Genomic DNA, 16,891 nt, shown 5'->3' with positions numbered 1-16,891 from the left:
ATAACTGGGACACTGTAAAATGTTACTCTAATGATCACATTATGCGTGTGATTATGTGTATGTGTAGGTCTTTATCTAATAATAATAATAATGGATTGCATTTAGCGCTTTTCAAGGCACCCAAAGCGCTTTACAATTCCACTATTCATTCACTCTCACATTCACACACTGGTGGAGGCAGCTACAGTTGTAGCCACAGCTGCCCTGGGGCAGACTGACAGAAGCGAGCCTGCCATATCGCGCCATCGGCCCCTCTGGCCAACACCAGTAGGCGGTAGGTGAAGTGTCTTGCCCATGGACACAACGACCAGGACAGAGAGCCCGGAGAGAACTGGTGACCTTCCGGTTACAGATGCGCTTCCCAACCCCCAGCGCCACGGTCGCCCCTACTACTCCTACTCCTACTACTCCTCAACAGGTGGGCCAATCCAAACAAGACTGCACAAACATGGAATCTGTATGTTAAAAAAAGTTTTTATTGTAATATTTATTATAAATTATGAATACATTCTTTTGAATTTGGTTTATATTATGTTTATTTCATCATCCCCCTACAAATGTTATATGTTCTCCTTTTGTCTTTGTTTCACGTGTCACGTTCAATGTATCTCGTCCATACTTAACGGTCAACAAAATTTGATCTGTGATGTAATGAAGCATCACTGTGTATTAGTTCTGGTGGATTATGCAATGCGATATCCCGAAGCAGTGCCACTGTGCACCATTTCTAAGAGTGCAGCGCAGGCGCTGTTTCAGGTCGTCTCCTGATTTGGCATCCCGAAAGAGATACTGACTGACTGGTAGGTACTGGTCTGTTTGGACCAGCATCCACTACCTTCAGACTGCTTCTCTGGTGACTGGTGAAGGAGACAGATGAGTTAGGACCAGAGATGCCAAATTCCACCATTCCATCCTCCATTCATTGTGATAACCATCTCACACAGGCTCAGAGGGCGGATGTTGCTGCATTGCAACAGCATTTTGCAGATGTGTTCTCCCTCCTGCCCGGCCATACCAATCTCATAGAGCACCATTTTGAAATATGCCCAGGCGTGATGGTGCGTTCATGGCCCTGCAGGTTTCCTGAACATAAAAGGCTAATTGTTCAGAGGGAAATGGCTGAAATGCTAAAGCTTGGAGTTCACTAGCTGGGACCACATCCTCGGTAATGATGGGCGATGAGGGATGAGGAAGTGTGAACTGGTGCTGCGGTTTGGGGAAGGCCTCGAAGGGGACTGGCAACGGCTCTCGAGCCGGGCAGATCCCCGTTTACTAACGAGAAATGAATGAAGGAAAGGAAGAGAGGAGAAGAGGAGAAGGGAGGGGAAAATTGGGGGGGGCATGGGGCATGAAAATGAGAACAGCAGGTATTGGAGAAGGGGGGCTTTTATAGCCTGAGGCGTGAAGGAAAAGTGGTCCTGCTCCTGAAATTCAGATGATATCTCCACTAATAGAAGAGTCACACAGTGGGTGGTATAGCCCCGTGGTCCTTGTGGTGAAGAAAGATAGGTCTATACAGTTCTGCATTGACTACCGCAAGGTGAATGAGGTGTCACAGTTTGATGCCTACCCCATGTCCCGGGTTGACGAGTTCCTGAACTGGTTAGGCATTGCTCAGTTTTTCACAACTCTGGATTTAACCAAGGGCTACTGGCAGATTCCCAGGAAAAAGCATCCTTGTGTACTCCTTACGGGTTGTACCAATTTGTCACACTTCCTTCTTTGGAGGTCCAGCCATTTTCCAACTCCTCATGGACTGGGTGCTGCATCCGCAGGCTGCATATGCTGCCGCCTACCCGGATGTCACTGTGGCTGGCATCATCCACAGTGACACCTGGGCGGAGCATGTGCAGTGGGTGGCCACGGTCCTGGAGTCCCTGAGGCAGGTGTGGCTCACGGCCAGAAGAAGTGTACGGTTGGACGGAGGGAGGTACAGTATTTGGGGTACCACTTGGGAGGCGGGCCGGTACGCCCTCAGGTGTAAAAAACAGCAGCCATTGCATGCTTGCTACAGCACAGTTGAAAAGGAGTGCTTGGTAATCTGCTGGGTGGTTGACTCTCTTCATTTTTACCTCCTGAGCTGCCCTTTCATCCTCTGTTCAGATCACGCTCCGCTACAGTGGCTCCATCACATGCAGGATGCCAACGCCCGAATCACCTGTTGGTGTTTGACCTTACAGCCTTTTAAGTTACAGGTGATCCATAGACTGGGGGCGCAGATGGTCGTGAAGTAAAATGTATTGGTCGAAACATCTGATATATTCTCTATGTTCTGTTGTGAATGAAATATGGGTTCATGAGATTTGGAAATGATTGCATTCGTTTTTTTATTTACATGTTAAACAGCATTCCGCGTTTTTTTTAGTTGTCTTTGTTTTTGCTGCTACGATTGGCTATTCACCTTCCCTGATCCCTGTGTAATACTACCCATCATTCTACAAAATGGTTTTTATGCATACTGAAAATTTTAACCCCTGTTGGAGTGCAATGCCCATGTATTATGCTTAAGCAAATGAATTTATTTTTGCTGAACTATTTTCCAGCTTTGCCTTTAGTGATTGGCACTGGTATGAAACCTTTCAGTGAGACGTGAGGAAAAGTAAAATGAAGGTAAATATTTGTTGTAGTGAGCTGGGTAATATTCAGTTCTGTTTATTTGTGCGAGATGGAAGCAAATGGCTTTTTCTGAAGAGTGACAGCCTAAACAGTTGGCACAAACTTAAAAAAACAAAACAAACAAAAACAAAAAACTGGCTTTATCCTGAAAAAGTTGAAATACATTTATATTCAGATGGATTAACTCTAACTTTTCCGTGCAATGTTTCTCTTACAATTGGTAAAAAAAACCCCAACAAAACAAATGAGTCAAACAGGAAAAAGCAAATGCTCACCCACTCTTTCTTTCTAGCATTATTCTAATATCTGGGATTGAGCACTCGCTGAATTTGTCCATCAGCTTTCGCAGTGTGCAACCACTTTCCACAGTGGAAGATTGTTGTGACTGAATTGGCTGTGTTGGTCACCTCAATACACTCTAAATACCACCCACTGTTGAGGCTGGTGCCGTCGTGCTCCACTTTGACCCTCAGCAATTCCCCAAGGTCCAGCATCTCCAGAACGAAGCGGTCTGTCCGCCCTCGCTCGAAAAGGTTGCGAAACTTCTGCCGTAGGTGACGCTTGCCTGAGTCACCATTGACGCCATACATGGTGAAATAAACATTTGCGTCTGTGCCGGCCGCTTTGACGTCCCCGGTGATGACGATGATTTCATACTTGACAGGGACCAGGTTGCGGACTTTGCTTGCAAAGCTCTCGATGGATTTATAGCACTCGAATGTCTGGAACTGGTCTTTTTTGGCTGCCAGGGGAATTTGTGCATCACAGTGGAAGAAATACCTAACCACAAGAGGATGCATTGATTCAGCACCATCAGTTTTATATAACATAATGCATGTTGTGTGAGAGTCTACTCACTTGTTTCCCAGCTCCTTTTCTGTCACCACCACCTCCATAACATGCCAGAAAGCCTCATTCTTCACCTTCTTGCCGTCTTTTGTGATGTGGCCAACGCAGATGCTAGCGATTTCCCCCACGTGCTTTGACGAGAACTCAAACGTGTCAGTGGCACCGCTGTGGAAGGGTGTAAGAGAAGTTTGTGTAGGGTTTGATTTTAAACTGTTAAATTTTGTGGTCTGCCTGAGAGGTTCTGTTTCACCTCATGGGATTATCTCTCCTGAGAGTAAAGAGAAAATGAAGCTACAAGATAAAAGGGGGTAAAAAAAATGTGTAAAAGAGGGCGATTATGTAAGACCACATTAGAGGGTTTTACCATGAGTCGCGAACCCTGGACTCTCTGAAGACCTACCTTAAGAACTTCTTTTTCTTATTCTCCAGAACAAACTCCTTGGAACGGGCTTTCCTTCCTTCCAGCAGGATCCAGACATTTTCCGTTGTGGAGGCGTCATCTGCGTTAGCAGTTGTTGTGGCAATTTCATATTCTGTGGCCATGCACAGAGACACAAATTGCTGCATTATTTTACAAGTGACAAATGGTTGTAATTTACTGCAAGTGATTCATCTCAGATAATTACACAACCCATGATTATGCCTACAGACTCTCAGGATTACTAACTTGTTTTGTCACTGAGGTCTACAAAATCATTGTTGGCACAAGCCAGTTCCCTCATAATCTGCCCGTCATCTTCGTTTTTTGCCAACCAGCGGTCACAGGGGAACCTGAAGGTGTTGTCCAGGGCCTCATCTTTCACGTCAAGGTACTCCAGGTGCCATCCAGGAGCAGGGCCTGTTTACAGTAAGAGCAACAGTCAATGGTGAATTTATTCCATCTGTACACAAATGTTATCTCAACCACTGATCTAAATTTCCCTGTTCCATTGTTTAACAAAAAACGGTAAAGTATATATAGTATAAAGTTCCTTGAGATGACTACTATTGTGAACAGGTACTTTATAAATAAAATAGATTTGAAGTAAACAAGCTAACATTAACACTGTGCTGTACATCCACTCTTGCAGTATCCATGCAAGATTCTGTTATTCCATCTTCCAAGTATCCTTGTAAGACATTTTGTCAGCTTTTTTAGTCAAAAAGTTGAAAATAAAAAAAAGTACTTTGCTTCAATTCATTGCTTATACACAGCCCTTTTAAGGCCCTGCTGTGGCATTTCAATTGGGTTGATATACAGTGGCTTGCAAAAGTATTCGGCCCCCTTGAACTTTCCCACATTTTGTCACATTACAGCCACAAACATGAATCAATTTTATTGGAATTCCACGTGAAAGACCAACACAAAGTGGTTTACACGTGAGAAGTGGAACGAAAATCATACATGATTCCAAACATTTTTTACAAATAAATAACTGCAAAGTGGGGTGTGCGTAATTATTCAGCCCCCTGAGTCAATACTTTGTAGAACCACCTTTTGCTGCAATTACAGCTGCCAGTCTTTTAGGGTATGTCTCTACCAGCTTTGCACATGTAGAGATTCTACAAAACAGCTCCAGCTCAGTCAGATTAGATGGACAGCGTTTGTGAACAGCAGTTTTCAGATCTTGCCACAGATTCTCGATTGGATTTCGATCTGGACTTTGACTGGGCCATTATAACACATGGATATGTTTTGTTTTAAACCACTCCATTGTTGCCCTGGCTTTATGTTTAGGGTCGTTGTCCTGCTGGAAGGTGAACCTCAGCCCCAGTCTCAAGTCTTTTGAAGACTCCAAGAGGTTTTCTTCCAAGATTGCCCTGTATTTGGCTCCATCCATCTTCCCATCAACTCTGACCAGCTTCCCTGTCCCTGCTGAAGAGAAGCACCCCCAGAGCATGATGCTGCCACCACCATATTTGACAGTGGGGATGGTGTGTTCAGAGTGATGTGCAGTGTTAGTTTTCCGCCACACATGGCATTTTGCACTTTGGCCAAAAAGTTCCATTTTGGTCTCATCTGACCAGAGCACCTTCTTCCACATGTTTGCTGTGTCCCCCACATGGCTTGTGGCAAACTGTAAACGGGACTTCTTATGGTTTTCTGTTAACAATGGCTTTCTTCTTGTCACTCTTCCATAAAGGCCAACTTTGTGCAGTGCACGACTAATAGTTGTCCTATGGACAGATTCCCCCACCTGAGCTGTAGATCTCTGCAGCTCGTCCAGAGCCACCATGGGCCTCTTGGCTGCATTTCTGATCAGCGCTCTCCTTGTTCGGCCTGTGAGTTTAGGTGGACGGCCTTGTCTTGGTAGGTTTACAGTTGTGCCATACTCCTTCCATTTCTGAATGATTGCTTGAACAGTGCTCCGTGGGATGTTCAAGGCTTGGGAAATCTTTTTGAGCCTGCTTTAAATTTCTCAATAACCTTAACCCTGACCTGTCTGGTGTGTTCTTTGGACTTCATGGTGTTGTTGCTCCCAGTATTCTCTTAGAAAACCTCTGAGGCCGTCACAGATTACTCCAAACTGCTAAAACTTTCCTTCCTTTCTTATGTGCTTACTTATGACTGTAGTTCTCCTTGTCTCCTTACCTTTGTTGTCATGCCACACTCTGACTTTTGACAGTTCGCCCAGACTGAGCATGTCAGGAAATCTGAACACGTCCTTCATTTTTCGCTCAAACTTGTTTCTGTTGGTGCTCTCTTTCAGAGGCAGCGTCCCTGTGTCTCCATACTCCCCAAACACAATCAGAAACACGTTGGCATCAGTGCCAGCACCTAGAATATTACAAAGATCAGAGAACAGAACTCCAATAAACTTTAACTTATGAGAAAATCTATTAGTAGTTGTAAACATGCTTGTTAAAGTTAAGCACTCAGTGTCTTATTTAACACTTAAAAAATATGTAAAATACTCATAGAAGTTCAACAAACGTAAAATTTGGGGAAGAAATTTGCGCAGTTAAAGAGGGCTCTGGGATGATTAGAAAAAAAAACCCAACTTTGAATATTTATATTTATTTATTTTTTTTTTAAACTTTATTCCAAGCAGACAAATTAAGTTAAAATTGACTGATACAGTTTCTTTAACCTGGTCAACTTTCTAAATATATGTGATTTTTTTCTGTTTTTAGAATCACTAAACACACATTCTTAATAGTTGAGGCCATTACTTGACTATACATTGGAAACATTCTGTGACCCACCTGCAACGTCACTAGTCTGGACTTGGATGATGTAAGTTGTTTTTTCTACCATCTCCTCGTCATCCACCATAGCCGCCAGCTCACACACCTTTGTCCTCTTGGGCCCTTTGGTCTTGGACAGCCAGTTCTCGTAGGTGAACAGGTACTCTTCCTCTGTGGTCAGGTTTCTCATCAGGATCTAACATTTTAAATCAGATGATGACCTCACAATTCGCATTAAACAAATGTCCACATGTGAAATCTACTATTTAGCTGCAGCAGAGGAGGAGGAAATTGGCTGTGATTTTGGAATAAATGCATTAATGTATATTTGTGGCTTGAAAAATGTTAAACAATCCACAAATACACTAAAGTTAACCTAGCATTCATCTGTTTCCACTGGAAAAGAATCTGATTAATTAACGGTATTTGCGAAGGCTGAAAAAAGAAATTGCTTCATTATTAAATTAGCAAATTAAAAGATTGTGGTTTAAAAATCACAAGAGTTATTGTTTTAATTACAGCTTAGAGACAGCGCCATCCACTGCAATGATATACCAAACACGCAAGTGAAATTTACTAACTTGTGAAAACTGTTAGTGGAACACATTTCATTACCTGAATAGGAACGTTTATATAATTTCACAGATACTGTACAATCATTACTTACTTCATTAGGTACATCTGTTCATCCGGTTAATAATGCAAATATTTAATTAGTAAGTCAGACGGCTGCAACTCAATGCCTTTAAGTGTGTAGACATAGTCCAGATGACCTCCTAAAGTTAAAACTGAACATCAGAATGTGGAAGAAAAGTTATTTAAGTGACTTTGACCGTGGCATGGTTGTTGGTGCCAGATGGGCTGGTCTGAGTATTTCAGAAACTGTTGATTTTCCCACATAACCATCTTTAGGGTTTATAGAGGAGGGTCAGAAAAAAATCAAATATCCAGTGATCTGATTGTTCTCTGTGCAGTGAAAATGCCTTTTGATGCCAGAGAAAGACTGCATTGAGCTGATAGGGAGCCAACAGTAACTCAAAAAACCACACCTTACAACCAAGGTATGCAGAAAAACATCTCTGAAAGCACAAAATATCAAATGCCGCAGCAGATCACACTGAGTGCCACTCCTGTTTGCTAAGAGCAGGAACCTGAGGCTACAATACACATGGGATCAACAGAACAGAAGATTGGAAAAATGTTGTCTGGTCTGATGAGTTCTTGATTTCTGCTGCAACATTCAGATAGTAGTGTCTGAATGCTTGCTTTCAAAAGGATGACACACCATATCACAAAGCTCAAGTAATCTCAAACTGATTGCTTGAATATGAAAACGAGCTCACTGTTCTCAAATGGCCTCTACAGTCACCAGATCTCAATCAAGCAGAGCACCTTTGGGATTTGGCTCAACGGGGGATTTGTATCATGGTTGTGGGGCCATCAAATCTGCAGCAACTGTTTGACGGTATCGTGTCAGTAAGGGGTAAAATCTCAGAGGAATGTATACACCACCTTGTTGAACCTATGCCATGAAGAATTAAGCCAGTTCTGAATGTAAAAGGGGATCTAGCAAGCTGTACCTTATAAAGTAGCACATGAGTGTAAAACGTAATATTTATGATAAACTGATGTTAAAGTTTTGTGCTACCTCAAAATGTGCATCTGCTTTCCGGTAATTGCAAATTATTTCTTATCATTCCTTCTTTCTTACATTTTGTATTCTAATACCAGACGTGTTGCATCAGACTCTCTTTGCATTACCCTGTCAAGAAACCAGTCTGGGCGGCTTCCGGTGCCATCTATTCGAATTCTGATCTTCTTCAAAGGAGCGATGTCATCTATCTCCAAGGTAAATGTGTCTTCTTGCCCTCTTTCAAACCTGAATGAACCAATATATATGGATTAAGCTGCATTTAAAGACATGACTGTGCTAATTAAATAGTTTAACCTTTCTGGAGATACATTTAATTGCATTTTAACTTTCATGCCTTTGTAGCTGTACACAGCAGCTGGTTAGATTATCTTAGGTTAAACGGCATAAACAGTGAAACTGCCTGTCCAATTTTGTCCATAGGCAACAGCACAGATTAACATAAAACACTGTGTTTATTCAGAAACATGTGGTGCTTATGGCATTTATATGGCAGACTCTTTGTTATTACGATCTTAGTGCCAATAAAGGAAATCACTGCTTTGATCCAAAATACCACACAATAAGTGAATTTTCTTTATAGTTAAGTCACATTAATGAGATGCAACACATTAATTATTGAACTTTAAAGGTGCTGATGAGCTCATTTTGTTTGTTTAAACTCAGGCATCCCACATTTCCAGTATTTGCACTGAAAGTATCAACTGTTTCTTTATTGATAAGTAATCACTGTGAACTGACCTATCCTCATTTTTGAGCAGAAGCATTTCCTCTGTGCTCCCATTGGCTCCGAACACGGTCAGGAAAATGTTGGTATCAGTTCCTGCATACTGAATGTCACCTGTGGCAACCGTGACTGAATAAACAACCTAAAAAAATATAGTACACAGAGATACAGATACAGTTTTTATGTAACACATTAACTGAATGTTTTCCAACACTTCATATTTTAGGTGCGGTGACTCACTTTGCGGATAATGTTGATCGTGCTGGAGTCCAGCACATTGAACAGTCTGGCAGTCAGACCATCTCCCCTGTCTTTAGCCAGCCAGCACTTACATGGAAAGATGTACTTGATACCTTTGGTTGGCACGGCAACCGACAGCTCATCCACCAACCAGCAGCTCTCTGGTGTGACACCGTTATGGCCAAGCTGAGAGGGAAGAGAAGGGAGAGGAGATGGAGAGGGAATTGGTATACCACTTGATTTTTGTTTGATCTAGGCACATCTAGAATTAATTATTGCTGAGCTAGAATGGTTTTATTAAAATTTTAACAGCAGTGCATCTGAAGAGGCAGCAGAGAGGAGACAGTTTCACAGATTTAGCTACAGAAAGAGTCCCAGATTCTCACTTCCACCCTCTTGATCTCTCCTACGTCAGTTCCATAGCACACAAAGTGCTCCATGGAGCCAGCTGTGAAGGATTTCTTTCCCTCTGGCAGGTCCAGCCACAGCCGGTCTGTCTCGACGTCACTGGGACCAATGATGATGACATAAACCCTCGCTGTGGTGCTGGCATCATGTTCGATCGCCGTGGACAGGGTGAAGTGATAAGGGATGACTGGGTGAGAGAGAAAAACTGCTTTGAGATTTTTTTTTCACATATAAAATTCAGTCTGATGTCTCAGCCACTTCAGAGACCATTCCTACTTCTTTAATATTAGTACTATCATCTAGCTCCAGGCTGAGTGTGACCTTTTGATCTTTTTCAAATATGGATGGAGACAATATTAAAGTTTATCTTAAAGGGGTAGTTTGACATTTTGGGAAAGGTGTATTCTTACAGAAAGTCAGATTAAGGTGGAAGATTGTTAGCACTCTTTTAAAACTGTAGCCAGCAGCCATTTACCTTAGCATAGCACGAAGACTTATAGTCAAGAAATAATCCTTCATCACTATACACTGTAAAAGCATACAGCTGTTCTTCTTAGACGAAACATGTTGTGTTAGATAATGAGCCTTTAAGGTGTTTGTAGATGCTTTTCTTTTATTAAGGCTACATCAGTGTTATTCTAGTGCTTTAGCACACACATACTATCATGTGCAGCCAAAGAAAGAGAGCAGAGGGATGCTTGTTTTGTGTCTTGTATCATACAGAAGAACAGAAACAGCAACGTTTCAGACCAGAGATTTATTTTGCCTGAGGTAGAGCAGTTCCACTACTAATCAGAAGGTCAGTTGTTCAATCCCTCCTCCTCCTTCATTCTGCACGTTGAAGTGTCCTTGGGCAAGATACTGACCCTCAAATCCGCCTCCCCGTGCATCCTTCAAAAAGTGTGTGCGTGTGTGTGTGTGTGTGTTTGAAAGTCCTTAGAGGCACAAAATGTCGAGTGAAGGCAAACCGTTTCTCACTCACCATCGATAACTCCACAGTTTTCCCTTCTCCTCAGGTTAAGAGCCTTGGTGTCATCCTAGACAGTTCACTTTCCTATAAATCTCACATCAATAATCTCACCCGTTCTGCCTACTTCCATCTACGTAACATTAACAGATTGCTTCCTTCTCTTTCCACCCAGTCTACGTCCATTCTTGTCCATAGTCTTGTTACCTCCTGTATTGACTACTGCAATTCTCTTTTGCATGGTCTCCCCCAAAAATCCCTCCATAAGCTTCAACTGGTTCAGAACTCTGCTGCTCGCATTATCACCAGAACCCCCTCCTACCAGCACATCACCCCTGTTCTTCAGGAACTTCACTGGCTCCCTGTGAAATTCCGGATAATTTTCAAACTTCTTCTGCTCACCTTCAAGGCCATTCATAACCTCGCTCCTTCTTACCTTTCTGACCTGTTAACCACCACCTGTTCTGCCCGTTCACTTCGTTCTTCTTCTTCTATCCAGCTTACTGTACCTTCCTTCCGCCTCACCACCATGGGAAGCAGAGCTTTCAGCTGCTCTGCTCCCAGGCTGTGGAACTCTCTGCCCCCAGAAATAAGAAATATTGGTTCTCTCCCCCAGTTTAAATCCCAACTCAAAACTCATCTGTTCAAATCTGCATATTCACTGTGAATCCACTGTTTGTTAATTTTATCTTGTGCTTTTATTTTATTGTTCTTATTCTGCCATTGTTTTACTAAGTGTTTTATCCTATTGTAAAGTGTCCTTGGGTGACTTGAAAGGCGCTCATAAATAAAATTTATTATTATTTATTATTATTATAAAATATAGCTCAAATGTGTGTGTGAATGTGGGTTGTAATAATCAAGTGCTTTGAGTGCTCACTTAGACTAGAAAAGCACTACATAAGAACCAGTTCATTTACCATCCCTGGTAGAGAGGTACAAAGAGGATTATAGAGGATGAGGTTACAAAAGGTGTCTGAGCCAAGCTGTCTTTTTTGTCTTTTTTCTCATTTTTTGAAGCAATTGTAGGTCTGCGTACTACAATTTTGTGAATGTCTCTGCTTTCCTGTCCACACTAAAAAAAGTCAGAACTGCATCAGCAGGACTTCCAAAAGTCTCAGTTTTAGGAGTGCTGTGGTGAGTGAGTTCAGGCACAAGGCGTAACTTTGGTAAGTTAAACACTTTAAAATGAAAGCCACCAAGCACAAACGCTCCCACCGTGTTTACCTATTTCTTTAATGTTGGTTAATTTGGTGTAAATATTAGGGTGAACTATGACCTGATTGATATTATCTATATTTATGAAATTTCTATAAGTTTGTATTGATTCTTCCTGTTGATATTGTGGTTGTTTATCATGTTGAATTTCAGTATTTTTTCCTGATATTTGTGTCCACTCCCAGAAACATCATTTCACAAAGAGACACAATGAATAGCCCTTACTTGGACCCTCTTCAACCACTACTGCCTTTTTCTTCTTTTTCTTCTTGTTGGCATTCTTGTCCAGTCCCAGTTTGGCCTGAGCAATCATTTTGGAATATGGATCAGAGCTTCTTTCACCCTCATACCCCTGAAACAGGCACAAAATAAACACAGCTATCAATTTTCTTTTCTGGAATAACTCTGAGATACAAAGAAGAAAATAATAAAACACTGTCTTTAAACACAACCTTGACGTAGAAGGTCCTGTCTATTCGTTTGTCCTCTTTCTTCGTCGATAGCCAGCGCTCACATAGGAACATGTATACCTCTTCTGTTTCCACATCCAGCACCTCCACCTGGTCCAGGTACCAATCAGCCCCAATCATAGAGTTGTTATGACGAACACGAATCTTAAACACCTGCCCCAAATCCACGGCCTCAATATTGAACTTATCCACCTAAAAGGCAAAAGGAATTGAACAGATTTAGATTTATTTTTGTGCAACATCACATAACGATTCGCACTTCTCCTCTAATACCTCTCCTCTCTCAAACTTGTTCTTGTTATTCTCAGATTTGGCGAGTTTCCGCTCTCCTGTGTCTCCCAAATCTCCATAAATGGTGAGGAAAACGTTGGCATCGGTCCCTGCTCCGTACATATCGCCTGTCCGCACAGACACCGTGTATGTGTGAGCTGTGAGGGAGGAAAAATTTTGAAGTCGGTAAATGCAGACCTTGTTTGCTAATAGATTTTTTTTCCCAACTGTGTTGTTTCCAGTCTCACAGCGTGTCTATTTATACAGCAAAATGTCTCAAAAATTTGTACAACATGCAGAGGGTTGGTGTGACAGAAGAGGATGCTTTGGATAGTGCGAGATTGGCTGTGGTAACCCCTAAAGAGAGCAGCTGAAAGAAGAAGAATGTCTCAAAATTGGACTTTAAACTGTTCTCCCCACTAACCCTTTCAAAACTGAGTTCAGCTTTGAAAAAGTGCATGCTAGAAGAGCATATTAGGATGCTGAAAAGCAAAATCTACCAAGGCTCCATGCTAGTTCAACATCTTCACCATGCAACAGCTGAAATAAAAATAAGCACCTCTAATGTTTCCTTAAGCAGAGCACTTAAAAGCAAGTGTAGTTACGTTCCACCGGTGACATAACTTTCAACCTACTTTCCAAAGCATCTTCAACCTCAGTTTCAGTCGTTTTCAGTGTCCCATCCCTGAGGAGTTTCTGAGTGATGATGTCTGAGGGGACAAGCTCCCTCACCGTCTCACCATCATCTTCAGACTTGGCAAGCCAACGCTCGCAAGGGAATATAGTCGTCTCAGAACCCTGCCATTAAACACAGACAACTCTTCAGTCTGGCACCAGCTATGTTTCTCTAACTGAGACTCAATGAACTGTGTGAGCCAGAAGATGTTAAATGATTAATTTGTTAATAATTTAATGAGGCCACAGACAAGAAATCTCTTAACGATGCACTTACAGTGCATTGCCTAAAGTATTCACTCATCTGCGTTCAAAGGCATATGAACTTGAGTGACATCCCATTCTTAATCCACAGGGTTTAACATGATGTTGCAGCTATAATAGCTTCAACTCTTCTGGGAAGGCTTTCCACAAGGTTTAAGAGTGTTTTTATGAAAATATTTGACTACTCTTCCAGAAGAGCGTTTGTGATGTTGGATGAGAAGGGTGCTGTCAGGACTCTGTACAGGACAATCAAATTCTTTCACACCAGACTCGCTCATCCATGTTTTTATGAACCTTATGTGCCTCAGTATGTGCTCTGTGATTTTATGTGACCTACCACTTTGTGGCTGAGCTGCTGTCATTCCCAATCACTTCCACTTTGTTATAATAACAGTAAAAGTTTAATGTGGAATCTTTAGTAGTGCTTGACTTCACAGAGCTCCTGAGAGCAACCCATTGTGTCACAAATGTTTGTAGAAGCAGTGTGCATGCCTAGGTGCTTGATTTTATACACACACCTGTGGCCATGGAAGTAACTGGAACACCTTATCCATGATTTGGATGAGTGAGTGAATAGTTTTGGCAATATAATGCCGCTATTAAGGTGTCATCTCATGTGGATTTTGCTTACCTTTCCTTTCCTGAGCTGTCGCCTGATCTCCACTCTGTCAAGATGCCATCCAGGATTGGTGCCGCTGTTGTCATGTCCTATCCTGATTTTCTCTATAACATCACCAATGTCCTCCAGCTGTTTAAAGACAACTTATCATTCGCAAACCGGCCACCACTTTTTGAAAAGCTCTATCAGTGAGTAGCCACACATTACACTTACCTCCACAATAAACATGTCTTCAGCTCCCCTCTCAAAGCACAAGCGTCGCTCTCTCTTGTTGACACACAGGTGCTTCTGCTGAGTGCACACCCCCTTATGGCCATACAAGACTATAAATACGTCAGCATCTGTTCCCGCTCCAAATACATCGGTGGTGTATATCTTTATCTCATAAGGCACAACTGAAAAAAATGGAAAAGCTTTTTTGTTGGCAGGTAAGGTGGAAGAACCCTTTTTGAGCCGTGCACACACTGGTCCCATCACCGTTTACACTTCGGTTTATCAGGTGTCATGTAAAGCTGACCACTTGTGTTCAGATTTCCTTGCTTTTTTAACCAAGAGTCAGCAAAGAAAACAACTATTTTAAGACTTGTAAAACACAAAAGCTGCATGAAAAAGAGAAAACAAGGTGTTACAATCTTGTTGTGGATGTATTAGACACACTACAAAAAAATGTCAATGCGTCAAAGACTGAAACTCTGTTGCTTTGGCGGTTTCACCATTTATTGATGAGCAAACACTATCATGGTTAACTCATATTGATGATGTAGGAGTGGGTATATTTCAACTTAATATTCAAAAGCTTGCGTTTTGAATTTCAGAGACCACAATTAAACGAGTATAATAGTCTTTGTTTCTATCCCACCTTGATTACTTGTCTGTTATTCGGTTTTAGTGCTTCAGAAGTAAGACCCTCGCTCAAAACAGAGCTACCCCTTTTGCTCTTCACTTAACGACAGTGTGGGTGGGAAACATACCAGGCTGTCATGGATGAAGGTGGAGGACAGGCTGGCATATAATCTAGTCTTTTATATAAGAAACATTTGCATTTTAGGAAAGGCTATATTAGTATTCACAGCTAATGTTTACAGTTATGATACCAGACGTGCTTTTATGCCTTACAGAAAACATATCAGACTAAACTATCTAACTGTAATAACTGTCCATCATCCTTACTACAAGCATTGATAAGCAATTAAAAGCAAGAAGTTTAGGAAGAAAGTCCTGCAGTATATGTGGTTATTTATCTGTGGAGAGTGATCACAGTTGTGCTAGCTGATAGCCATAACTGCTGGCTTAAAATGTGTTTATTGTCACTGATGACATGTTTCTGTTTTAGTGTTGAAACTCAAAGGAATCATTTGATCTTTTAATACGTTTGCTGTCCTAAATAGTTAACATCTAAATGGTAAGATACTGAATGAAAATACAAAGTAATGTGTAGAAATTATATGTATAGATAATTGCTACTATAATATCCTGAAATTGGTTGAACTTTTAGAGCCTGCTTTATAAAAATGCCCTTATATTGAAGGGCATTAAATTATCGTCATTGATTAAATAATAACAGTCTTTGAGCCCGCTTTATAAACTGCAAAATTATTTATTTTCTTTCTTGTTGTTTGTATAAACTGACATGAATGGATCATAATGTATAAGTTGAGTTTGCATGCATATTGATAAAAACAAACTATACTCTATAAGTCAATATTTCGGGCTGTTGTCTCAAAATTTATCTGCAATTTTTAATCTGCAAAATTTGGATTTATTAACTCAAACTAATGAGAAAATAACTTTATCAATCCATTCACTTCCGCTTATCCTTTTCAGGGTCGCGGGGGAGGCTGGAGCCTATCCCAGCTGTCATAGGGCGAGAGGCAGGGTACACCCTGAACAGGTCGCCAGTCTAACACACAGACACAGACAACCATTTGCACTCAAATAACTTAAATTCTGAGTAATTTTGTCTAAAGTTTGAGTGAGTAAGTCATAATCTTTTTTTGGAAAATAACCTGAAATTTCGACTTAGCTCTGCCAATCGAAAATGTTTTTTTCAAGGGCAGAAACAAGCCTTCATATTGGAGGAACGATAATAAAAAGACAGGACACCACTGCAGCTTTATAACATTCATTACAGGTTGGAGTTAATGGTCTGACAAGCACCATTCTTCAGGCAGACTGCTTTAAAATACATTTTACTGCTAATGCTTCCGCTCTTTTATCAGAGTGAAATTTTGCATAAAGCACTTTTAGAGGACGATTTCTCAATAAGCCTACTCTACGTTTACTAATGGATTCGAGTGCTTATATCACTGCTGTTCACTCACATGGTGTGTAGAATTCAGTCTGTAAGTCAGCAGGATAGAGATCCCTCACAGTTGCACCATCATCCTCCCCTTTATCCAGCCAACGGCCACATGGGAAGCGCATCCTCTGACCCTGTGAAGGGGCATCAATGTCGATCCAGTCCAAGAACCAACCAGGTGAACCCCCTGATTCAGAAAAAAAAAGTTTAGTTTTTTTGTACAGTGCAGTGCTTATGTATATGACTGCTTTGTTTGTTTTTGGACAGTATGTTCTTTCCCCACCTGAGTTGTCGTGCCCGATTCGAACTTTTACCAGGTCGCCCAGATCCACGGCCTCCACAGTGAACTCATTGATCATCCCCTGTTCAAACTTATTCTTGTAGTTTTTACAAGCCTTTAGATTGATGATCCCTGTGGGTGACATGCAGATTTTTTAAAATTCTGATATT

General features: G+C 41.5%; 1 protein-coding gene across 1 annotated transcript in view; it reads right to left on the bottom strand.

The window, feature by feature from the left end:
- Positions 1 to 528: 528 nt before the first annotated feature.
- The window catches only part of loxhd1b (lipoxygenase homology PLAT domains 1b), a 38,624-nt gene continuing 22,261 nt past the window's right edge, over positions 529 to 16,891 (bottom strand). The window contains 18 exon segments of the mRNA XM_084946793.1: positions 529 to 3,396; positions 3,475 to 3,630; positions 3,866 to 3,998; positions 4,133 to 4,303; positions 6,038 to 6,223; positions 6,652 to 6,829; positions 8,395 to 8,512; positions 9,026 to 9,153; positions 9,252 to 9,437; positions 9,638 to 9,846; positions 12,070 to 12,196; positions 12,297 to 12,506; positions 12,588 to 12,742; positions 13,220 to 13,382; positions 14,155 to 14,271; positions 14,356 to 14,537; positions 16,464 to 16,628; positions 16,725 to 16,853. Of these exon segments, the coding sequence (XP_084802919.1) occupies positions 2,916 to 3,396; positions 3,475 to 3,630; positions 3,866 to 3,998; positions 4,133 to 4,303; positions 6,038 to 6,223; positions 6,652 to 6,829; positions 8,395 to 8,512; positions 9,026 to 9,153; positions 9,252 to 9,437; positions 9,638 to 9,846; positions 12,070 to 12,196; positions 12,297 to 12,506; positions 12,588 to 12,742; positions 13,220 to 13,382; positions 14,155 to 14,271; positions 14,356 to 14,537; positions 16,464 to 16,628; positions 16,725 to 16,853 (3,194 nt within the window). The 3' untranslated portion in view covers positions 529 to 2,915.

The sequence above is a fragment of the Perissodus microlepis genome, chromosome 12 (assembly GCF_051167445.1).
Source record: "Perissodus microlepis isolate ML-2025 ecotype Zambia chromosome 12, ASM5116744v1, whole genome shotgun sequence".
Lineage (NCBI taxonomy): Eukaryota > Metazoa > Chordata > Actinopteri > Cichliformes > Cichlidae > Perissodus > Perissodus microlepis.
Note: the sequence above shows the minus strand (reverse complement) of the source record. Positions and strands in the feature narration are given on the sequence as shown.